This window comes from Brachyhypopomus gauderio, chromosome 18, assembly GCF_052324685.1.
Source record: "Brachyhypopomus gauderio isolate BG-103 chromosome 18, BGAUD_0.2, whole genome shotgun sequence".
NCBI classification, from domain to species: Eukaryota; Metazoa; Chordata; class Actinopteri; order Gymnotiformes; family Hypopomidae; genus Brachyhypopomus; species Brachyhypopomus gauderio.
Genome location: NC_135228.1, coordinates 16,190,009 through 16,214,222, shown reverse-complemented (window position 1 = coordinate 16,214,222; position 24,214 = coordinate 16,190,009). Strand labels below are relative to the sequence as shown.

At 41.4% G+C, this 24,214-nt stretch overlaps 3 protein-coding genes and 3 non-coding genes across 11 annotated transcripts; 5 read left to right on the top strand and 1 right to left on the bottom strand.

The window, feature by feature from the left end:
- The first annotated feature begins 11 nt into the window (after window positions 1–11).
- Window positions 12–16,418, top strand: supt6h (SPT6 homolog, histone chaperone and transcription elongation factor). 5 transcript variants are annotated; one of them, XM_076980394.1, is made up of 37 exons: window positions 12–171; window positions 882–1,001; window positions 1,102–1,266; window positions 1,530–1,603; window positions 2,220–2,394; window positions 2,522–2,603; window positions 2,884–3,139; window positions 3,273–3,374; window positions 3,490–3,603; window positions 5,289–5,378; window positions 5,477–5,619; window positions 5,989–6,137; window positions 6,221–6,334; window positions 6,980–7,109; window positions 7,286–7,436; window positions 7,601–7,755; window positions 7,853–8,045; window positions 8,157–8,296; window positions 8,392–8,509; window positions 9,026–9,102; window positions 9,278–9,413; window positions 9,550–9,687; window positions 9,835–10,002; window positions 10,127–10,254; window positions 10,341–10,548; window positions 11,165–11,312; window positions 11,465–11,607; window positions 11,754–11,894; window positions 12,077–12,272; window positions 12,451–12,689; window positions 12,933–13,046; window positions 13,126–13,250; window positions 13,357–13,469; window positions 13,614–13,691; window positions 13,786–13,967; window positions 14,064–14,263; window positions 14,389–16,418. In XM_076980394.1, the coding sequence occupies exons 2-37, from the start codon at window positions 896–898 to the stop codon at window positions 14,576–14,578; spliced, it is 5,181 nt and encodes a 1,726-aa protein (XP_076836509.1). In that variant the 5' UTR covers window positions 12–171; window positions 882–895; the 3' UTR covers window positions 14,579–16,418. The 5 variants fall into 5 exon arrangements, with proteins under 5 accessions (XP_076836509.1, XP_076836507.1, XP_076836510.1 ...); XM_076980392.1 differs by having other exon boundaries at window positions 1,099–1,266; XM_076980395.1 differs by having other exon boundaries at window positions 33–171; window positions 885–1,001.
- On the bottom strand, window positions 15,122–21,848 carry rab34b (RAB34, member RAS oncogene family b). 2 transcript variants are annotated; one of them, XM_076980396.1, is made up of 11 exons: window positions 21,606–21,848; window positions 21,191–21,254; window positions 20,847–20,938; window positions 20,699–20,764; window positions 20,428–20,529; window positions 20,157–20,221; window positions 18,404–18,455; window positions 18,180–18,261; window positions 18,002–18,092; window positions 17,729–17,836; window positions 15,122–17,327 (listed from the first exon to the last, which is right to left on the bottom strand). In XM_076980396.1, the coding sequence occupies exons 2-11, from the start codon at window positions 21,242–21,244 to the stop codon at window positions 17,263–17,265; spliced, it is 777 nt and encodes a 258-aa protein (XP_076836511.1). In that variant the 5' UTR covers window positions 21,245–21,254; window positions 21,606–21,848; the 3' UTR covers window positions 15,122–17,262. The 2 variants fall into 2 exon arrangements, with proteins under 2 accessions (XP_076836511.1, XP_076836512.1); XM_076980397.1 differs by having other exon boundaries at window positions 21,191–21,251.
- A 38-nt stretch (window positions 21,849–21,886) lies between these two features.
- rpl23a (ribosomal protein L23a) lies at window positions 21,887–24,037 on the top strand. Its single transcript, XM_076980400.1, has 5 exons — window positions 21,887–22,041; window positions 22,855–23,035; window positions 23,264–23,440; window positions 23,627–23,696; window positions 23,977–24,037. Exons 1-5 carry the CDS (start codon window positions 22,017–22,019, stop codon window positions 23,989–23,991), a joined length of 468 nt encoding a protein of 155 aa, XP_076836515.1. The 5' UTR covers window positions 21,887–22,016; the 3' UTR covers window positions 23,992–24,037.
- LOC143482484 (small nucleolar RNA Z17) lies at window positions 23,118–23,189 on the top strand. Its single transcript, XR_013122245.1, has one exon. It is a non-coding gene; the product is annotated as a small nucleolar RNA Z17 (small nucleolar RNA).
- On the top strand, window positions 23,480–23,544 carry LOC143482476 (small nucleolar RNA SNORD42). Its single transcript, XR_013122239.1, has one exon. It is a non-coding gene; the product is annotated as a small nucleolar RNA SNORD42 (small nucleolar RNA).
- LOC143482475 (small nucleolar RNA SNORD42) lies at window positions 23,823–23,889 on the top strand. Its single transcript, XR_013122238.1, has one exon. It is a non-coding gene; the product is annotated as a small nucleolar RNA SNORD42 (small nucleolar RNA).
- Window positions 24,038–24,214: the final 177 nt, after the last annotated feature.

Sequence of the window (24,214 nt, the reverse complement as noted above, 5' to 3'; positions counted from 1 at the left end):
ATCTTCTTTTCCACACTCGCGCACTGCGGACCGGATGTTACTAATTCCATACCGGAACCAAAATCACGCTGTATTACCTCAGCCATTTTTGTTGTTGAAGCTGCCACAAACGTAACGTTTCTTCTCCGATTTCAATATTTTTCGAAAATTACAAATCCAAGGCACCGCAGGGTAACGTACATTTTACGTCTGGAAGTTGTGATAGTTGAAGAAATCCATTTGATCGTTCATCACAACCTCCTTCCAGCTATGATTTGCTAACTCGACTTAACCTAGCTAACGCTCTCTAGCTGTGTCGGGGAGGCCTTGTTGTCTTCGTCTCTTGTTGTCTTGTTCTCTTGTCGCCGAAGGAAACTTGCCGCACTTTATCGCCACATATTTGTATGCTTTATGCTAGTGAGGTTTGCGTATTAGACATTCCGTTATGTCCCTGCATTATTTCCCTCTAAACTCGTAGCTAGCCCGTAAGCTAACGTCAGTGTGGGTTTACGCCATGTAACAAAAGCGTCCTTTAATGGTTTACTCAGTACTGTTACATTACGAGTCCTTAATGCAGATGTTTTTGTCCTGTTGCAATGCCCAGATGCTCCGTTTACCCCGCAGTGACTGTCGTGTCTGCTCTTCTGTTGTCTTATAACCACTTTGTGAATTATTTCAGCGATTTGATCGTTGTCTTTCATTGCAAGGGCTTGATGTGGATCTCGTTGTTGAGTAAAGTTCTCTGAAAGCGTATGCGCGCTTTGTAGAGTATGGCCAGGGGTCCTTACTCCAACACAAATAAAAATGTTGGTTCTTGTAGCATAGTAATGAAACATTACCATATAGTAAAGGTTTGTAACATTATTGTTGTGTGTGTGTGTGTGTGTGTGTGTGTGTTTCAGTAGCCCTTACAAACATGTCTGACTTCATTGAGAGTGAGGCTGAAGAATCTGAGGAGGAGTTTGAGGAGAAGGACTTGAAGCCCAAGAAGACTCAGAGGTTTATGGAAGACGATGATGATGGTATGGTTGTAAAATATCAAAAAGATGTGTGATGAGATTCATTGCCAGACCTTTTGGGTATTAATGGGTTTTTGTTTCCCCACTGTGTCTGAAAAAGAAGAGGAAGAAAACACAGAGGATCAAGATGAACATGGAAACCTAAGAGGGCTTATTGATGATGGCAATGAGGAAGAAGAGGAGGAGGAAGAGGAAGAAGAGCCACAAAGAAGTGCAGAAGCAGACAGCGACTCTGGTGAGGAGGTCCGTCATCGACGCAGGAAGCGCAGTAAGTAGTTATTTAAGTTCACCGAACACCATTGCTTAAAAGTTGTAATCAGCTTGTCAGTTGGGAAATAGAGGTTGTGACCACAAAAAAAACCCGCAACCAAGAACATTCTTATGCTTTCTTCATGCTGATTTATTTTATAGTTTTAGTTCATGAAATTGTTTTTGTCTTGCATGAAAAACTTGTGTAAACATATTCATTTATAAGCCTCATGATGTAAAAGTCTACAGGTTGAACTACAGGTTGTTGTCATTCTTTTCAAGGTTTTGATGACTGCCTCGATGATGATGATCTAGACCTTATTGAAGAGAATTTGGGGGTCAAAGTGAAAAGAAGAGTAAGTTATTGAAAGCCCTTTTCCCCACTCTGCTCCCCAACACTAGTCTTCCCATGCATATTTAGAAAACATGCATTGATCATGGGAGGCTTCTTTACCCAACATTATATGCTCAAGCATTGCTACAGCATCGGGAATCATTTTGCTTTCATTGTTATTTTCTGAGGGCCCCATTGTTGGTTTGTGGGAGTTGTATTAATAAGATGATATAAACCCAATGCTTTATAACAACAAACTACAGACTATGTCTTAGATCGGTGTGGGTTTATGGAGATTCTGTAGATTTTTAAAGAATCTCTCAGTCTCCAGAAAGATGGAACACAGATGGAACTTTAGGGGAGAATAAATAGTTTATTAAAACTTTATTAATACTGTATACATTTATCATTTTATAAAAGTCTCTTTCATTTCTAGATTTTATTGTGACTTACCCAACGCACATTACACATGTGTAACATGCCAGTTACACATGCACAGTTTGCGTTTGCATTTTATGCCCATAGTTTATGCCACTTATCTTCCATAATTTGTTTGTTAAACATTGATTAGTCACTAAACAGCCAACAATGGCAACCAGGATCGATTCTCAAACAAATGTTCTCCTCTGTCTGCACAGAAAAAGAAGTATTCACGAGTGAGAACAATGGATGATGAAGGTGAAGATGATGAGAAAGACCTGATTGCAGATGAAATTTTTACGGGTGATGGTGATGGAGAGGGAGAAGAGGGAGAGGCTGTGGGTACGCTCCATGCAGGAGATGAGGAAGAGGAGGAAGAGGAAGAGGAATCGGGTAGGAAGGCTGAGACTTTTCACCTGTGCTTTGTTCCTTTCAAGACAATTGCCATTGATCTCGTCATAGTTTAGTGTTTGTTTTGTGAAGTTCACTATGATTCGATTTTGCATATGGATCTCTGCAGACATAGATGATTTCATTGTGGATGATGATGGACAGCCAATCACAAAAAAGAAGGGCAAGAAATTTACTGGATACACTGATGCGTAAGTGATGTATACTCAAGAATTACATACATAAATATTATTGAAGCATGGTTACTGGATTTTTCACACATGAATTAGAACCAGAAATACATAAGAAATATATATATATATAATATGTACATGTTTAGGTTAGAAAAGGATTTGTGTGTATTGATAGTGTAAATGTTTGAACAGCAAATCTAAGAACTGCCTTCCAGGCAATTCAACAATCACTAAGGTCAGACTTCAATGGTCTGTGAGAAAAGCAGATGTTGATCTTCTGTGGATTCTTGCCCTGTAGTGCTTTACAAGAAGCACAAGAGATCTTCGGTGGCGACTTTGACTTTGCTGAGTTCGACACTGAGGCTTATGATCACGCGGAGGAGGAAGAGGAGGATCAGGATGATGAAGCATGGGATCGACCAAAGAAGCAGACCAAGAGGAGGGTGGGCCGTCGCAGCATTTTTGAGATCTATGAGCCCAGTGAACTGGAGAGCAGTCACATGACTGACCAGGACAATGAAATACGTTCCACAGACATGCCAGAGAGGTTCCAGGTGGGTGTGAAGTGCCTCGACATTAAAACCTACATTAACATCTTGCATGAGCATATGCGTTTATTAAACTTTTGTATGAGTTTATGTTCCTAATGTCTGAGTTGACTGCTTATTGTCTGACTGGGGTCTTCAGTTACGCTCGATACCTGTGAAGCCTGCTGAGGATGACGAGCTGGAGGAAGAAGCTGAATGGATCTACAGGAATGCTTTCTCCACACCAACCATTTCAATGCAGGTATTGTCAGGTTTCTTATTATTTTATTTTGGGTATGCATTGTATTCAAATCGATGGTGTCTGCATATAGTTTTAAAACGCCATACAACTTTTGACCTTTTGTATTGCATTCTAGGAGAGCACAGACTACCTGGACCGTGGGACCACCACTAACTTTAGCAGGAGAGGCCCCAGTACTATTGCTAAGATCAAGGAAGCCCTTAACTTCATGCGAAACCAACACTTTGAGGTACTGTTTTGAAAAATATTTAAACATAACATGAAGAATATGGCACTAATTATGAGACACTGCTTCAGGTGAAGCCTTATAAAGAAATGTGCATTCAGTCCTCATATTATTACACACTTGAAAACCATATCCACATGTTAAGTTCTGGGAGCCCAGGTTTGCTGCCATCTTTATTACTATTATCAGCTCTTCTTGACTATTAGACAGAACTATTCTCCATTAGATAGCCTTTTTCTTCACTGTTCTTACTTTTATACACTACCGTTCAAAAGTTTGGGGTCACTTAGAAATGTTCTTATTTTTGAAAGAAAAGCAGTTTTTTTTTTCAATTTAGCTAACATTAAATGCATCAAAAATACACTCTATACATTATTAATGTGGTAAATGACTATTCTGGCAAAGAGTGGCAAAGAAAAAGCCATATCTGGCTAATAAAAGAAAAAGATTAATATGGGCAAAAGAACAGAGACATTGGACAGAGGAAGATTGGAAAAAAGTGTTATGGACAGATGAATCAAAGTTTGAGGTGTTTGGATCACACAGACGAACATTTGTGAGATGCAGAACAACTGAAAAGATGCTGGAAGAGTGCCTGACACCATCTGTCAAACATGGTGGAGGTAATGTGATGGTCTGGGGTTGCTTTGGTGCTGGTAAAGTGGGAGATTTGAACAAGGTAAAAGGGATTTTGGAATCACTCCATTTTGCAACACCATGCCATACCCTGTGGACAGCGCTTGATTGGAGCCATTTTCATCCTGCAACAGGACAATGACCCAAAGCACACCTCCAAATTATGCACAAACTATTTAGAGAAGAAGCAGGCAGCTGGTGTTTTATCGGTAATGGAGTGGCCAGCGAAGTCACCAGATCTTAACCCCATTGAGCTGTTCTGGGAGCAGCTTGACCGTATGGTACGAAAAAAGTGCCCATTAACCCAATCAAACTTGTGGGAGCGACTTCTGGAAGCATGGGGTGAAATTTCTCCAGATTACCTCAGCAAATTAACAGCTAGAATGCTAAAGGTCTGCAATGCTGTAATTGCTGCTAAGGGAGCATTCTTTGACAAAAGCAAAGTTTAAAGTAGAAAATTATTTCAAATAAAAAAACATTATTTCTACCATGTCAATGTCTGGACTATATTTCTATTCATTTTGCAACTCATTTGATAAATTAAAGTATGAGATTTCAGGGAAAACACAAAATTGTCTAGGTGACCCCAAACATCAAACATTTGAACAGTAGTGTACATGTTAAGCATGCTGAACTCCATTATCTCAATGTATTAAAATGTTTGACTATATAATCTGAAGGAATAACATTCCACTATAAAACACATTTCTTTTTATACTCACCTCACCCGCTACATAATTATTATTCTATTATTATACTTGTCACAATTGGTGGCATTTCTCACACACTAGTGATTCAAAACAAGAAAAACCCAGTTTAGCCCTCCTTGCACTGAAAACCACCACGGTCAATGAAGCCATGTTGTAAAGCAGTCATAACACCAGCATTTAGCCCCTCTGTAAATCTTGCATATTCTTGCATTCTGTTGAAGCCCGGGGTCTAACAAGATCAGCAAGCTTTGGCTCGGCCTGTCGTAGTCACAATAATCCTTACTCTGGGTTAAATGATAGTGAATGCAGTGGACTGAGCTCCGCCCATCTTCTATCTTGTAGGTTCCATTCATTGCGTTCTACAGGAAGGAATATGTGGAACCAGAACTCAACATTAATGATTTGTGGAAGGTCTGGCAATGGGATGAGAAGGTAGCGGCAAATCAAATTAACGCACAGCAGTGTTAATTACATATGATATCTACATAGTCCTGGTTCGAATACATTATTATCTGTGTAATTTTCCTCAGTGGACCCAGCTGAAAACACGCAAGCAGAACCTGACCCGGCTTTTCCAGAGGATGCAGTCTTACCAGTTTGAGCAGATCTCGGCTGACCCTGATAAGCCACTGGCTGATGCTATTCGTCCTCTGGACACTGTTGACATGGAAAGGTCAGAGATCCTGTTCCATGACACACTAGTCGTGTAATCATCACCATTTACATGATGAATAGTCCTGACCAAATATACTAGCTTGTGAAGCTCACCAAATAATAAAATATCTTGAAAGTTCTATCCTAGTAATGCTTGTGAACTATACGTGAGAGGCATTTGGTAATAGGAACATCAGCCGTTATCGTAAGCTGTCAGTATTGTGCACCATCTCATAGAGATTTCTGCTGTTAGTATAGTTGCACACTTATGAACAAAGTCCACCTCTGGCTAACCCATCTCGCTCTCTGTAAGAGTTTTTCTATCTGTATACTTTTCCCTGTCATCACTGTCATCTTTGTTAATCAGATGATGTGTTTATCATGGCAGACTGAAAGATGTCCAGTCAATGGATGAGCTGAGTGATGTCTACAACCACTTCCTGCTCTACTATGGACGAGACATCCCCAAGATGCAGAACGCAACCAAATCAACCAAGAAGAAACTGAAGAAGATCAAGGAGGTGTCTGAGGAAGATGGTACGGCAGAGTTGTGATGGAACAGGCATTACTTACAACACTCACCAAGATGTTGGTCTGATACCAGGTTTTTCTGCTACCAGGTGAGGAAGCTGAAGTGGAGGAGGAGGAAGAGGAGGAAGAGGAACAGAAGGGGCCAGATCTGAAACAAGCCTCCCGCAGAGACATGTACAGCATCTGCCAAACGGCTGGACTTGGTGTGTGACCGTCCCAGTTTGGCTTCAGTTAGTAGGAAGGTTCACTGCCAGGAGAGTCAAAGTCCCACATACTAAATCAGCCTTTCCATTAGAGAAAGGGACAAGCATGCGTCTGACACCTCCGATAAGTAGCCAGTGAGTGGTCTTGTACTGAAATGTCGTAGATGTAGTAGTGTTAGGAAATAGTCTGGGAAGTCAAATTTATTCCCAGTGAGGTGGTTTTTCAACTTCTACTGACTGAGAAATTGTAGAAAAAAATACTGTGCTGTACAGCAAAAAAGTGGAACTTTCCAGATGTTTTTACTGATAATGTTAGGATATTCCTATATCTTTGTCACTTTAACATGGTCAGAAGCCTTACAATTAGTAATGATGGCAAAGGTCTGCTGAGTCACCTTGTGCTTTCCCTCAACTGCTGCTAAATTATGACAGCTGGTCTCCATTGGACTTGTTACCTGTCTGGTAGTCTGGCTGCTCGTTGGGTGCTGATTGGTTTTCTACATATATTTCACTGGGCTCTGCTGCATCGCGAGCCTAAATATTCATCTCTCCTGAACGTGAAGTTCCTAACCTGGATTTCAGAAGTGCTGAGCCAGTTTTTAATTTTTTTGCTTATTCGTTATTACAATCATTGCTTCTTTACAGATGGATTGGCCAAGAAGTTTGGTTTGACTCCTGAGCAGTTTGGTGAAAACTTGCGTGACAGTTACCAGAGGCACGAAACTGAGCAGTTCCCCGCAGAGCCCTTGGAGCTGGCCAAGGACTACATATGCAGGTAATAAACCACATGTGTGAAATCCCTGTGATTAATCTTATTTAAATGCATAGGTTATGAATGTTTGTTTATTTAGCTACACTCCTTGGCTCCTTGTCCAACAGAGTAGTCCAGTTATGTTATTTATTTATGAAAAGGCTCTCAGCATCTCAATGCCTTTTTTTTTATATTCACAGCCAGTTTAAAACTTCAGAAGCTGTTCTGGAGGGCACTCGCTACATGGTGGCCATGCAGATTGCCCGTGAACCTCTAGTCAGGCATGTGCTGAGACAAACCTTTCAGGAAAGGGCCAAGATTAACATCAAGCCCACTAAAAAGGGCAAGAAGGTAAATTTTCATAGCTACCTTTGTACACACCCATACCATGTGTATCAGGTCAATTGTACCAGAATAGAAATTGTTGTCCAGAAATTGAAAGCTTGGTTTTTGTCATTAGGTTTTGTTGGTTGTCTGTTTTGGGGTGTCTGACCAGTTGTTCTCCTGTGTCTCAGGATGTTGATGAGGCACACTACGCCTACTCTTTCAAGTACTTGAAGAACAAACCTGTGAAGGAGCTGAGCGGAGACCAGTTCCTGAAGATGTGCATGGCAGAAGATGAGAACCTGCTCACTATAGACATCTGCATTGACCTGGTTGGAGTTAAAGGGTAAAACTGTTACCATTATTACTTCAGTGCTGTATATGATGAAAACTGTTGGCCACTTCCCTGAATATTCTTCTTGGTGCGTTTCTTGGGTTTGCAGATATGGCGATCAGACCTATTTTGATGAGATAAAGCAGTTCTACTACAGAGATGAGTTCAGCCACCAGGTGCAAGAGTGGAACAAGCAGAGGATGCTGGCCATCGAACGCGCCCTGCAGCGCTTCCTCTACCCCCAGATGGCCAAGGAGCTGAAGAACAAACTTATCGCCGAGGCCAAAGAGAATATCGTCAAGGTCCGTTTTACAAAAGACTTGAGTCTTTAAATTACCTGCACTGTGTCACCGTATTGAAGCGCAAGATTGCTGGTAAGGGGCTGGTGTGATATTTTTTGCTCTCTGGTGCAGTCGTGCTGCAGGAAACTGTACAACTGGCTGAAGGTAGCTCCATATAGACCAGACCAACAAGTCGAGGAGGATGACGACCTTATGGATGAGACCCAGGGCAAAGGCATCCGCGTGCTAGGGGTGGCTTTCGCTTCTGGAAGGTATGACTCCCAACCACTGGCCCTTTTGTTGCACTTGTTATGCGGTGTACTCTTAATTTGCTGGTTATTTGACTGCTTATGTCTGATTTTTCCAGAGACACTCCTGTTTTCTGTGCTCTTATCAATGGTGAAGGAGAAGTTGTGGACTTCCTCAGGCTGCCGTATTTCTTGAAGAGGAGGAATGCATGGAGAGAGGATGAACGAGAGAAGAAGGTTAGACAGCCACGAAACGAAACTCTCAAAAGGGTGTAATCAGGGTACCCGCGGGTCCTTAAAATGTCTTAAAATGTCTTAAATTTTGCTTTCCATATTCAAGGCCTAAAAATGTCTTAAAATGTCTGGAATTTTATGAGGGGAGGCATTAAATTATTATAAGTGTGTGTTGTTCAGTTGTTCTGGCACGATGTGAACTTTGCCGAATCTAGCGCTAATGCAGAAAATAACCGCTCCAGGGTCCTAGTGCTAGATTCCTAGCGTTGGAGTATACGGCCTCAACAACGTCAACAATTCTCGTGTAACCCCCCCCCCCCCCCCCCCCGTCAACGATATGGAACACACCTGCATCCCCAGTATAATAGTTTTTTTTTTTTTTTTTTTTCTTGTGAGAGGTATTAAAAAGGTCTTAAAAGTCATTGAATTTGAGATTTAAAAATGTGCAGATACCCTGGTAATTGTTAGTAATCAGTGGACCTGGTCATTTGTGTAAATATTACAAATGTGTCTCTTCAGCTTCAAGATATTGAAAACCTGAAGAAGTTTCTACTCAGTAAGAAGCCCCATGTCGTTGCTGTTGCTGGTGAAAATCGGTAGGTATTTCTAGCTTTGTCTAGATAGAGACTTTCCTATGCCAGTACTCACTGTCTTGGACCCCTGTGTTGTCAGTTTTTATGCTACTCTGTGTATGTGAGCTCTTTCTGTACTTTTTAAGCTTGGTTCTCTCTCGGTAACCTTCGTCTGCGTGTGGTGTGCTGTGCCTGGCAGGGACGCACACATGCTAATGGAGGATATCAAACGTACAGTCAGTGAGTTGGAGCAAGACTCTTCTCTGCCAGCTGTGGGAGTCGAGCTGGTGGACAACGAGTTGGCCACACTCTACATGAACAGCAAAAAGTCTGAGGTGACGTGCAGTTTGACGAGCTTTAGCGATTGCTTATTTCGGTTTTGCTTTTTGGGATGCGCAGCAGAATTGTTGGTTGTTTGTTAGTCATGGTAACCCAGCTCAGTATGTAAAGTTCTGTGCTTCTCTCCCATAGGCCGACTTCAGAGATTACCCTCCTCTTCTCCGCCAAGCCGTGTCCGTAGCCCGAAAAATTCAGGACCCCTTAGTTGAGTTCGCCCAAGTGTGCAGCAGTGATGAAGACATTCTCTGCCTAAAACTACATCCACTACAGGTACTCCGCCCTCTCTTGAGATCTCATACACAAGCTATTTATTGTTGCAGTACATTATGGACACACAATTGTATATTGAGTGTAAATGTATTGTAATTGTACTTTTGGGTTTGCTCATTGCATTTTGCGATTTGTCATCTCCTTCAGGAGCACGTAGTGAAGGAGGAGTTGCTAAGTGCCCTCTATTGTGAGTTCATTAACCGGGTAAATGAGGTGGGAGTGGATGTGAACCGGGCCATTGCTCACCCTTACACACAGAGTCTGGTGCAGTACGTCTGTGGATTGGGACCAAGGAAAGGCTCCCATCTGCTCAAGGTAAGCAGCTCCGTAGTGTGTGTCGCTGAGCACGAGCTGCACGTTGCGAACTGATCCTTGGTTCACTAACCTTCAGTTTAATTGATTAGATGTCCGTTTGCAACCTGTTAATGTTTTCATTCAGATTCTGAAACAGAACAATACTCGGCTGGAAAATCGCACTCAGTTAGTCACAATGTGCCATATGGGACCAAAAGTGTTTATCAACTGTGCGGGTTTTATTAAGATCGACACGGCTTCCCTCGGAGACAGGTACGCAGACACCTGTTTGTGCGTCTGGCATTATGTTGGTTTATCCAAAGAAAATAAGCTGAAGCATCTTTTCTTTCACTCTGTAGCACTGATTCCTATATCGAGGTTCTGGATGGTTCTCGAGTGCACCCTGAGACGTACGAGTGGGCGCGTAAGATGGCTGTAGATGCTCTGGAGTACGACGAGTCGGCAGAAGATGCAAACCCTGCTGGGGCGTTGGAGGAGATCCTGGAGAACCCAGAGAGGCTGAAGGATCTGGACCTGGACGCCTTTGCCGAAGAGCTGGAGAGACAGGTGAGACTCGGCCCTCTGTGACCATCACATGGACGTGCAACTTCTGGGGGGTTTTCCCCATCAGACAAAACCATGACTGCTACTGCCTGACTTAATTTGAAAGTGTTTATTTTCTGTGATTGTCTTATAGTAGAGCGAGAGAATATATTGTGACATCAAGGCAAATGAGCTTGTGTGTTTTCCTGCTCTATGTCCCACTTTCTAGCTCCTTATTTAGAAATGTATTCAAAATGTTGAATCATGTCATAGTGAGGTTTCAAGTATCCTTTGTCCAAGATGATTCTCGGTAGACAACTTTTTTGTTTTTTGAGCCAAAGTGTAAAATGATGCCTTGTGTGAACCTTCTTTCGAAGAATTAAGCTATTGGATGCTACTGTTAGATTAGGCCTTGGGGTAGAACCATATACGCTACAACTAGTTAGCTTGTTTCGATTTCTGTTCTAACTGTTGCAAATGTAAGAGTGTTTAACTGTTCTCTTTTTGTGTCAGAGAGGTACAGAACATGGCTTATTATCTCAGGTTTCAGTGGACAATATCTGGGCAATATCTGTGACTTTGTTGTAGACTTGTGTGTTGCATAAATTTATAACGCTTTTTGCATTTTATGTTGCACCAGGGTTATGGAAACAAAGGAATCACACTGTACGACATCCGTGCAGAACTTAGCTGTAGGTATAAAGACCTTCGGGCCCCATACAGACCCGCCAACACAGAGGAGGTCTTTAACTTACTCACCAAGGAGACGCCAGAAACCTTCTATATTGGTAAGCACTGAAGGTCTAAAACAACAGGTGTTCACAGATATCTTGGTAGTGATTATTGTCAGCACCACTATTTAAAACCTAGATATAAAAAAAATACTAGAGCTGTTTGTTTTGCTTTTCAGTCTTTTTTGCTAAGAGTTTTTTTTTCTCAGGTAAACTGATCACTAGTATTGTAACGGGCATCGCCCACAGACGACCGCAGGGGGAGAGTTATGACCAGGCCATTCGTAACGACGAGACTGGTCTGTGGCAGTGTCCCTTCTGCCAGCAGGACAATTTCCCTGAGCTTAGTGAGGTGAGCCACCTCCACCTCTCTACCTTCTTTACTGCCTCATAACCTACATGCAATTTAGACCTTACTCGCATCCTTTATTTAGCCATTGTTTGTTATGATGCTAGATGATAAATGATGAGGTAAAATGGGCGTGGTTTTATCCTCAGGTCTGGAACCACTTTGATAGTGGATCGTGTCCTGGTCAAGCTATTGGTGTGAGGACTCGTCTGGACAATGGTGTCATGGGTTTCATTCCCACTAAATTCCTCTCAGACAAGGTGGTTAAACACCCAGAGGAGAGGGTCAAGGTAAGGTCATCTTAGCCCAAGTTAATTTGGTATAATATTTCTTCACAGTTCCTACAATATTAGACTAGAATTACAGGCTTTAAGTTATGAGATGGGTTCATGTAATCACTTGGATGTCTCGTCTAGAAATAGTGATGGCAGATTTATTGCTCTAATAATTCTCTCATAATCTGTGTCTCCAGGTCGGCATGACTGTGCATTGTCGTATCATGAAGATCGATATTGAGAAGTTCAATGTAGACCTCACCTGTAGAACATCTGACCTGAGTGACAAGAACAATGAATGGAAGCTTCCCAAGGACACTTACTACGACTTTGATGCAGAAACTGAGGACGTTAAACATGATGAGGAGCAGAAGAAGAAACAGCAGAGAACCAGTGAGTACACGCCCCTCAGACTACAGACGTAGAACCTGTCCTCACAGATAAGAGCGGCCATGTTGTCTTTTTACTTTTATTGTAGGTTCCAATCGTTCCCCATGTAAAGGCTCATTTATTTAAGGTTATTTATAATACCTCTGAAATAAGTCTGCATTTGTTCACCTCTCCTCAACAGCGTATATAAAGCGAGTCATCGCACACCCGTCATTCCACAACATCAACTTCAAGCAGGCTGAAAAGATGATGGAGACGATGGATCAGGGCGACGTGGTGATCAGGCCCAGCAGCAAAGGTGAGAACCACCTGACGGTTACCTGGAAGGTGGCAGATGGAATCTACCAGCATGTGGACGTGCGGGAGGAGGGCAAGGAGAACGCTTTCAGCCTGGGACACACGCTGTGGATTAATAATGAGGTGAGTGCCTAACCAAACACACGCCTTATGTTGGCATCCTTCTAGCTCAGATTAATTGTTGTGACCTCTATAACGGCTCCAGTGAGCTGTTTAATATGCAGTTTTTAAAGTTGTTACACTCCCTCCCACCCCCCACGGCCTAGATTCCTAGTTTAAAATAAATAAGACATGTAAATGTATTGATATTTTATTTGAATATTTAAAGTAAATTCACATTTGATTTAACTTTGTTTCTGAATGCAGGAGTTTGAGGATCTAGATGAGATCACTGCCCGTTACGTGCAGCCCATGGCCGCTTTCGCTCGAGATCTGCTCAGCCACAAGTACTTCCAGGACTGTAACGGTGGTGACCGGAAGGTGCGGTGCTGGTGACGTCCCTCACTCCCTGTCGCTCATCTGTCAGAGGGAGTGTTTGATTTCATGTCTTGCTTTGCAGAAAATGGAGGAGTTCCTCATAAGGGCCAAGAAAGAAAAGCCCACGTTCATCCCATACTTTGTGTCGGCCTGCCGAGACCTTCCAGGAAAGTTCCTGCTGGGATATCAGCCTAGAGGAAAGCCGAGGTTAGCCCGGCTCCGAACGCTCCTGTGGCCTGTTCTCACAAACCGAACGGAAAACAGCTAATTTACAAACTGAATGTAAAAGCACATTGTCTTGTCTTACCTATAGGATCGAGTATGTGACCATCACACCTGATGGGTTCAGGTACCGCTCCCAGATATTCCCCACAGTCAACGGCCTCTTCCGCTGGTTCAAGGACCACTACCAGGAGCCCGTACCAGGTCAGACCCAGCTCCAGCTCCGAGCACTTTTTCACTTTGATAAACCTTTCTTTGCTCAGTCTTCATGTTCTGGTGGAACTGCATAATGTTTGGAGTCGAGACGTGGAATATCCACGTGTAATTTGTCTTCGTCTGTGTCTAAAGGCATAACCCCCAGCAGCAGTAGCAGAACGCGAACACCGGCGTCTGTGAACGCGACTCCAGCCAACATCAACATCGCAGGTCTGTAACTCGCCCAAAGTTAAACACGCACGATCCTCCTCGTTCTGTTTTCATATCCTTTAACCACCCTCCCGTCTCCTCCCTCTCCCTTCAGATCTGACGCGAGCAGTTAACGCTCTGCCCAGGAACATGACGTCGCAGATGTTCAACGCCATCGCAGCCGTGACGGGCCAGGGCCAGAACCCCAACACTACTCCGGCGCAGTGGGCCTCCAGCCAGTACGGCTACAGCGGAGGCAGCAGTGCGGGCGGAGGGGGCAGCAGTAGTGCTTATCACGTACGGAGGCCACGCCCCCTACCACTGTTTACTTAATCACTGCACCTGATCCTACCAGAGTGTAGTGTAAATAGCATTTATCTCACCCACCTACAGGTGTTCGCCACGCCTCAGCAGCCTATGGCCACGCCCATGATGACCCCCAGCTACTCGTACACGACCCCTGGCCAGCAGCAGGCCATGACTACACCACAGTATCCCAGCAGCACACCACAGTCCTCTCACGGGCACCATCAGCACTCTTCCTCCACGCCGTCCTCCTCATCCTCCTCCAGGGTTCGGACACCACAGCCCAAGTGAGTGTGTGCACCTTACCGCCGGCCCGCCGTGTCCGTTGACTAGCCTCCAGCATCCTGTGCCTTGATGGAAAGCCATTATTTAATTATAATTTAATTATAATAATGATGATTTTTCTCTTCAGAACAAGCAGTCACACAGCTGTGGATTGGGCTAAAATGGCGGAGCAGTGGCTGCAGGAAAAGGAGGCGGAGCGACGAAAGCAGAAGACCCCGCGCATGACGCCCCGCCCCTCCCCAAGCCCCATGATCGAGAGCACACCCATGTCCATCGCTGGAGATGCCACGCCGCTGCTAGACGAGATGGATCGATAGGAGCAGGCAGAAGTTCTTGTGTGATCCCTGTCCCAAAACCGCACCAAAATGGAAAAAAAAAACAACCAAACTCCATCCCCCATGTCTTTGTCATCTTATGCTCTGTTGCTCTCTCTTTCACTGCTCCAAGGGTTTGATTATGAGAATAGCGGTCAGAGCTAATGACTCTACAGAAATGAGCTGAGGACAAACTTTTGCAGGAAATGGACCTATGGTGAAGTTTGACCCAAAAAGATCTCTTTATTTTCTTTTAGAAAGCACATGACGACGCTCTCTTTTTGACTTTTTCCTATTTTTTGGTTCAGGTTTTAAAATGTAGTAAGAATTAAGACAAGACTGAATAAAAGCACGAATAGTGGATGGTCTCGGTTGCTTATAGTGTTGAATTTTGTGAGCTGGCTAATTCAGACTTGTAGCTGTATTAAACGTGGATATGATCAAGAGGCCATCACTTACTGAACGGAGAGCGGTTCAATGTATGAGGAGAAAACAAAACTTCGGTATGAACCCAAACACTGTAATGCAGGTTTTTTGAGAGCTCAAAAGCAGACACAGCCCTTTATAGATCTACCCCATGTTCTGCTGTGCTGTGTTCATAGTAAAACTTGCCTATACATATTACATATAAACACAAAAAAAAGTATTAGGTTTGAGGGTTAGCTTGCGTTTGTCATAAACAGCATTACACAAGTGAACGTAATGACTCTTGAATGACTCTGTCCTGTTACATTCTGTACTGTGCAAATCTGCATATTCAGAACCATGATGGATAGGGAAGCCACTTTATTGCAGACAGCAATGGTGGAGGCTCTACACACATTCAGTTTTCATGTTATTTCTTTCAAGTTTAATGTTTTATTGGCTTCTCAAAAGCTCTTTTTTGTTTTTATTTTTTTGTCTTTCTTACTCCTATTATTTAAATGTGGTGATAAACTGGTTGATTTTGATGTGCTTCAACTATGCTACGTATATATTTTTGTCATGAGCAAACATTTCCTGTTTATTGCTTTTGTTGCTTTTGTTAAAGCTGAACCAAACATATTTGGTTCTCAGGAAAAGCTTATCGTTGTCTCCATAGTTCATGCCTCCTCTCATACGTAAAGGAAAAATGACAAGTTCCTGATGTGAATTTCATTATCTCTGTGAATCACAATATTTTTTTTATATATACATAGTTTTCCTAAGGATGCCAGGTAGCATAGTCATTCCTTCCTATTTTATTGATTTTTGAGGACTGTGTTCTTGCCCAATCATGCATTCTGTTCAGGAGTTGTCATGCGACTAAAGTATGATATTGAGGGCAAGAGGTGATGAATACATAAAGAATGTGACTGCTGTTCAGTGTAATTCACTGCCGAGATCACTTTAATTTCTTTCCTTTGATAAAATTCTCAAAAGTAAATACAAAGCAGACTCAATGTTTCATTTAATTGAACTTGGGGCAGAGTTTGTGCCATTAAAATGCACAGAATGTATATTCTACGCCCCCTAATATGAGTGTTTAAGTAACATCTATAGACTCACTGCAGCATGACGGGGAGTTTTTTTTAACAGTGATGTAAAACATGAAATGTCACTTAAACCAAGACCTGAGAAAAGGTGCTGCCACCATTGCAAGCATGTTTTGTAACTGACGAGGCCTAATGAAATAGTTAATAAAGCATCTTGGCAAGTCAAATGCACTGAGGAAATAGAGAACCCCATATTTAGAGCTGGGTGTTGATTCTTCTTTGTGATCATTGATATTACTGACTTGTCTCAAATTTGGATGATTGTGGGGGACTAACGTAATTTAAGAAAAGAATCTGTGTTCAAATAAATAAAGGTCCTTGTGGCAGTACGTTTCTACTATAATTTAGTTGCTTTTCACTCTGAAATAACTTGCTCCAAGCACTGAAAAACAATTCTTTCCTTTCTGTGTTATAGGAATCCAGTATTCTGGTAGTTTCTACCGATTCCAGTCATGAGTGTTGGCGTAAGTGTGATATTAGCTGAAGAAGCACATGACACAGTTTTATGAACAAAGAGTTCACTTAAAGATCTCCCAGAGAAAATGCCCGGAGGGCATAATCTGAACTGATATGAGACACAGTTTACTGGAATACTGCGTCAACTATTAAAACTGCCTGGAAATTTTCAGTTCTAATAAACCAGTTTACATTACTGTAACTGCCCATCTGGGTGGGTGCAGAAGGTATTGCTGAAATATTATATATATAAAAAACTAAACAGTTTAAAATGAAGTTATAATTAAATAATGGTGAGATTACAAATCATCAAGGCAAAACACGCAGAAAGTTACCACGGTGAAAAAAAATGAAGTCTGCACTCTAGGGTCACCACCACCCTGTTTCAAAAACATGTTTAAAGGAAACATTTGTTCAATATTCAATAGAAGTTATCTTCATTATCTCTCTACATTATATAAATTGGTTTCTAATGATCATTGTATAAAATGCACATGAATATATAGTGTATACAATTATTGTTCTTTATATTCCACTGTGTTCAAAAATCACATAAGATATGAAACGTTCAGAATATGTGTTTTGTCCACTGTGCATATGTTGCCAGTCCAGAACCTGGTGGCCCAATCACTGCTCTGTAGTGGCAGCACAGTCATCAGTGTGTATGTCTTTATCCTCAGACATCCATCCCATCATGGGTCACGCTCCGAAACTCACCTAATTACAGCAGCTGACATTCTTCTTCTTTAATGTTTTGAAATCATTGTCATCACCAGTGATTTCTGCAAGGAAACAGGTTGATGGTATTGGTTGCTGTTATCAGTTAATAGGTAGAAAGGAAGTCCATGTGCAGTTTTAGCTGCTTTCTAAGCCAGCCCATCCTTCCACAAGTCTGCTGAATTCTTTTTAGAATACTCACAGTGGGCTTCCTAATGCATAGAGTGTGTGAATCTACACCACAATAGAACCATATACTGTAGCTGAGTCAATAGCATAAATATATATATATATATATAGATAATCCAAAGTATGTTATGTAGTCAGTAGTATATTCCAGGGCAGTCTTTTACATACTTCCATAATGTACTGACAATTAGACATTTTTGTGCAACAACTTTCTTTTCCTGGACGTCCACAGGCAAATTTTATGAGTCTTCAAATGTCATTTTACAAGGACACTTACTGACAATGTCACCCATCTTTCTAGTGTTCTTCCCCTCCAGTTCAGCTAACACTGAAGCCTCAAAAGTGAGAGATGCAACCCGCAGAAAAAGCTCTCTCACGCTCTCCCCTACACAAGGGAAAACACAGTCAAATGTTTTAACTATTTCTTTGACAGTACTACACACTACTTTAGGAAGTCTAAAAAGTTACCACATGCATGTAGGCTATTGAAGTTTGAACATATTATAAAATTTTAGTTGCAAACGTGAGGTCTTGTGGAGAACATTCTTACCTGACAAAGCGGACACCGCCCAATATTCAGCTCTGATCTCCTCTGACAACTTGATGGCTTCCTGCTCCATTTGGGCCAACAGATCTGGATGCTGACAGAAACGGTGAACTTGTCTTCAGCAGTCAACAACGTGGGGTGTGTTCAATTGAAATTTTATTTCATTTCAAAGTAATCTCACACTCAGGTCCTTTTTTGTTCCCACAAGGAAGAGCAGGACACTGGACGGGTCGTTGTCCGTCATGGCGTCTTCAAGCCACTGCCTGTACAGTTACCCAGTAAGCAAGATCAACAAGCCTGCCTACATAGCACTTGTTAACAGAAGTCATACAATGCGTCATTTGTAACATAATAGTGGCTTTAACACAGTAAGCAGGATGAATGCGTGATATCTGTATGTTCTACCTGGCATTGTCTAAAGAATAATAGTTGCTTAGATCAAACACCACTATGATGGCTGGAATGGAGAAAACATATGTTAACTACAAAAAAAATCATACATTATTATTTTAACCATATACCATATACAGTTGTGATCAAATTTATTCAACCCCCAATGCTGCGAAGGGTTTTATGGAATTCAGTGCACATTTGTAATTGTGTTCATAATGAAATCTTACAAGGACTTGTTAAAGAACTAAATGCAAATAAGATAGCATCAATTTTTTTTGTCATAAAGTATTAAATGGCCTTTTTGTGATTTCTTCATTGACACAATTATTCAACCCCTTTATGACTACCACTCCTAAGAACAGAGGTTCATTCCAGTGTTTTCCATCAGGTATTGAAAACATCTGTGGATGTCAACGAGCAGCAATCAAGCATGATAAGCACCAATTAGGCAGATTTAAAAGGACTGTGATACTCAGCTCCTTCTAGACATCTACTGGTGTGTTTCCAAGCATGGTGAAGGCAAGAGAATGGTCCCAGAAGACAAGAGAAGAGGTTATTGCTCTTCACAAGAATGGCAATGGATATAAAAAGATTGCGAAGTTGTTAAATATTCCAAGAGACACTATCGGAAGTATCATTCGCAAGTTCAAGTTAAAGGGCACAGTGGAAACGTTACCTGGTCGTGGCAGAAAGAAGATCCTGACCGCGACTGCTGTGCGCTACCTGAAGCGTAATGTGAAGAAAAATCCCCGCGTGACTGCTAAGGAACTGAAAAAAGACCTGTCAGATGTGGGCACTGAAGTTTCAGCTCAGACAATAAGGCGCGCACTGCATAACGAAGACCTCCATGCCAGAACGCCCAGACGCACCCCCTTGCTGACTCCAAAGAACAAGAAAAGTCGACTGCAGTATGCCAAAAGTCATGTGGACAAGCCACAAAGGTTTTGGAACAGTGTACTGTGGTCAGATGAAACTAAATTAGAACTGTTTGGGACAATGGACCAGCGCTATGTTTGGAGAAGGAAGAACCAGGCTTATGAACAAAAGAACACCTTGCCTACTGTGAAGCATGGCGGGGGGTCAATTATGCTTTGGGGCTGTTTTGCTTCTAATGGTACAGGAAAGCTTCAACGTGTGCAGGGTACCATGAATTCCCTTCAGTACCAGGAGATCTTGGAGGAAAATGTGATGGAGTCAGTCACAAACCTGCGGCTTGGGAGACGTTGGACCTTCCAACAGGACAATGATCCGAAGCACACATCCAAGTCCACTAGAGCAGGGTTGAACATGAAAGGCTGGAACATTCTAGAGTGGCCATCGCAATCACCAGACTTAAATCCAATTGAGAACCTCTGGTGGGACCTAAAGAAGACAGTTGCAGTGCGCAAGCCTAAGAATGTGACTGAACTGGAGGCTTTTGCCCATGAAGAATGGGCTAAGATACCCATAGGTCGCTGCAAGACACTTGTGTCAAGCTATGCTTCACGCTTGAAAGCTGTCATAACTGGAAAAGGATGTTGTACTAAGTACTAAAAAATAATGTCACTAGGGGGTTGAATAAAACTGATAATGATGTGAGCACAGTAAAGACATTTGTGGTTATTCCATCATAAATATTATGTTATGTTTGTCTAATTTATAAGTGCCTCTTTGATATAATTGTAAATAAGATGACTGAAATGATCAAAATCAATGTCAAACTGGCCAAAACACTTTATTTCAGTGGGGGTTGAATAAATTTGATCACAACTGTAAATCTCATTACCTTGAGCTCCTCTGTAGTAGGTGGAAGCAATGCATTTAAATCTCTCCTGACCTGCTGTGTCCCACCTATATTTTAACCAAACATTTATTCAAACTATACATTCAATTAGATGGCAGAACTATAGTGGAAGCTATTAATATACTGTACCAATATCTGTAAATTATATATTTTATTTTCTATATTAATGTATTCATTTTTTGATTAATATTTAGTGTAGTTTTAATATGTATTTCTGTTTTGTATTTATTCTTTGGAAACAGTAATGACTCACAACTGCAAACTGAAAGGCACTCCCAGAACTTCAAACCTTTCCATCTCAAAGTCCACTCCAATAGTGGCCTTGTACCGCTTGCTAAAAGAATCTTTACAAAACCTTAAAGCAAAAAGTAATTCCAGATGTTTCTCATAAGCTTTACTTTCACAGAATATTCAACACCATTTTAAACATATACTATAAATTGTGGTCATTTTATCATTCTCCTTTATATTTCTAGTCATATGCAAACATGCAAAAACATTCAAAACATTTTTTCATTACGCACCTATTGATCAAACATGTTTTCCCAACTGCAACATCACCCACAACTATCACCTTGGCTACATTGAATCTGTAGACATAATAACAAACATGTCAACACTTATTCATTCTAATGTCTTCGTTGTGCATACTTGTATATCTCCAGGGCTTACCCCACTGTGTGTGACCTCTGACCCAGACATGCATGTTGGACAGTCACATGGAAGCCATTTTTGGTATGCACCGCAGCTTCCTTTGTGAAGTACTTTAACAACAGACCAAATGTTTATGATTGTATTATTGGTCTATTACAAACAAGAATGAAGCAAAATAAAATGTTGGCATAATTGTCACCAGTTATCAGATAGTAAGCTGTATCTTGATTTAAACAGTAATAATTTTCTTACATAAGTTTGAGAGACTGTCGGTATGTTTGATTTTCCTAGCGATGGCATAACCCCCTATGTAGTCTAGGATTAGGTACTAGTTAAAATAATGAAAATAGAGGGATGGTTACCAGTGGGAGCTCACAGATGATCCTGTCTTCTGGTACAGGGCTTAAAGCACTCATAACTGGACTGCTTGTAATGTAAAATTGACAGAAAACAAGCAAAAACACCTAATTAGGGAACACTTGGAGTATTTCAGGGATGTATTAAGAATTACAAATTTCTTGTAAAAAAAAATACACCACTGTCTTGTTTACTTACATATTACACACTATAGTGTTCTGTTCATAGTGTTTAACAGATCAGTGTTTTGTTCATTTCAGGGCTAGGTTATGAACTTGTTATAATCGAAACAAGTAAGTTATTTGACAATTATCTGTAAAAGATTGTTTTAACATTTTTGCTTGTTAAAAAGTTAACAACAAAAATATTGTGACATTTACTACAAATGATCAAATTACAAAGTCATACAAAAATACATACCAAGTGCTCTCGAATGTAAAAAAAACTCAGAAGCCAAACTCTTCAATCCACAGCATTTTACTACATTCAGCAAGAGTCCATGTGTCAGGAAGGGGTCATCGTACCATTGCCGTTTGACTGCTGAAGAAATGTAAAGATATTTCTTCCTCGAGTGATGACTTTGGATGTACTTTATCAAGAGATCAAATGAATTTCCTTGAAACAGAAAGGAACATATCTGAAACAAAATGCACTGCAAATTGTGCGTACTCATCCACTTAGTCCTGCCTCCTAGTGGTAACGAATGGTATTTACTCTTTGCCGTATTGGACTACAAGAGCCATAAAGCGCCACTGTTGTCTCGCGGTAAGAACGTACCGTGTAACCCGTGCAATATAGAGGAGGAAACCCCTCTGTTCTTCCTTTCTCAACATGGCCCCGAAACCGAAGAAGGAAGGTGCGCTTCATGTCACATTTAATCCTTTAAAATAAGTGTAATAGTAAATAGTGGTTGATAATATTTCTCAGGGAAGTTACTTAGAAAACTGTGCTTTAATATTTTGTTTTCATAGTCATCCAGAATGCTGTATCGCCGGACTTAATAAGCTGAAGCGTAATGAAACGTCCACCGAGCGTTAGCTGGCTAACCTAGCGTCTCATAAGTACCCAACACGCTGCACTGATGCCGGCTCAGTAGGCTATTAGCATGATAGAAATACAGCACGCTTCTGTATAAATATATTAATTAAATGCTTTATTATATGGGCGTTTTTAATGTGGCTTTGTTTGTGGAGTTATAAGGGTAATTATGAAGGGCTATAAGAGACTATCCGGTATGCTATGCTAAAATTACCCCACGTGAATGAAAGGTTAACGCTACCAGCGTATTGGCATCGTAGTAAAATGTACCGAGCACATTTACACGAACGTTTAACTGTAGCAGATGTATTATTTGTACTAAATACTTTCAGGATTTAGTATGTAAGTTGTTTTTACTACCTTTGCAGTGCACGTTACCAGTTGAAAATGATTTAGCAAGCACGCATTATTATAGTTACATAGTACCTTTCTCACACACAAGGAAACTTAGAAGCAGCAATGAAAAGGGCAGCAAGTCTAGAAACATGTGAAACAAACCGGTTTGCTTTACTCACCTGGCTATAGGTAAATGGTTTGGGGGGGGGGGGGGGGTCGTTATTTCTGATGGTATTGTCAGAGCTGTGTGTTTTGGTTTTTATTGTAACGTTCTACATTTTTTTTACCCCCTCAGCTGTCCCAGCCAAGACTGAGGCCAAGTCTAAGGCCCTGAAGGCCAAGAAGGCTGTGCTGAAAGGTGTTCACAGCCAAAGGAAGAAGAAGGTCAGGACCACCCCCACTTTCCGCAGGCCTAAGACCCTGCGTCTGAGGAGGCAGCCCAAGTACCCCAGGAAGAGTGCACCACGCAGAAACAAGTCAGTTCTCCCGTTGGGCAGCACAATGGGCTGTTTAAAATGTAGCTGAAATGTATATAAATGTTTGAGTTTCACAGGCATGGATGCAAATGATGGGAAATTGCGATCAAAGTATGACACCTTGTGATTAGGTTTTTTTTAATACTGATGCATCCTAGTTTCTTCTCTAATGTGAAATTTGCACATTTCTAGCTTTGTCCTCATTGTGCCATCCAAATATTCCTCTAGGTTGGACCACTATGCCATCATCAAGTTCCCCCTGACCACAGAGTCGGCCATGAAAAAGATTGAGGACAACAACACCCTGGTGTTCATCGTTGATGTCAAAGCCAACAAGCACCAGATTAAACATGCAGTCAAGAAACTATATGACATTGACGTGGCCAAAGTAAACACGCTGATCAGGTACTAGCTCGACACTTTCATGTCTTGGTACATCCTTCTGTGCAATGATGCAAGATACTTGAAGCTCTGATATCTTGATGTTTTCAAAGGAACCACTGAGTCACAGGATGTCTTCACTGTATGATTTGGTAATAATGGCAGTGTAGGTAATTTATTGTACTTTTTTTTTTTTTTTTTGCGGCTTAGGCCCGATGGTGAAAAGAAGGCATACGTTCGTCTTGCACCAGATTATGATGCATTGGATGTTGCCAACAAAGTAAGTATTATTATAAACCAACTTTAAATTATATAAAGCTGGTAAATGGATGTTGGCAATTGGCTTCTGCTCATGGTTGACCATGATGGCAAAAAAATGTACTAAATACATGGTCATGAGTGGTTTAAGCAAATGATGTTAATTAGTTTCTAACTGAATCAATGTGATGCATTCAAAGGAACCACTGATGCTTCTGTCTGTCAACACAATTTTAATGGACTGGTCCATGTTTTAACTGGTTCATCACGTTTTCTGATATCATATATTTGTTTATTTACAGATTGGAATCATCTAAACTGCTGTTGGTGGTCTGTACAGAAGAATAAATGTTTGTAAAAACATGAGCTGTGTTTTTGTTTGGTGTTTTCTCTTCATATGACTTGTGAAACACATTTAAATAGGTTGGCAAAGTTCCAATAGGTTTGGTACATATTGAAGCCCTAGTATATTAAAACCTTAATTGCAGAGGTTCCCCACACCTTTAACAAGCTTAAACAAATCTCCCTAAAAGTCATTTA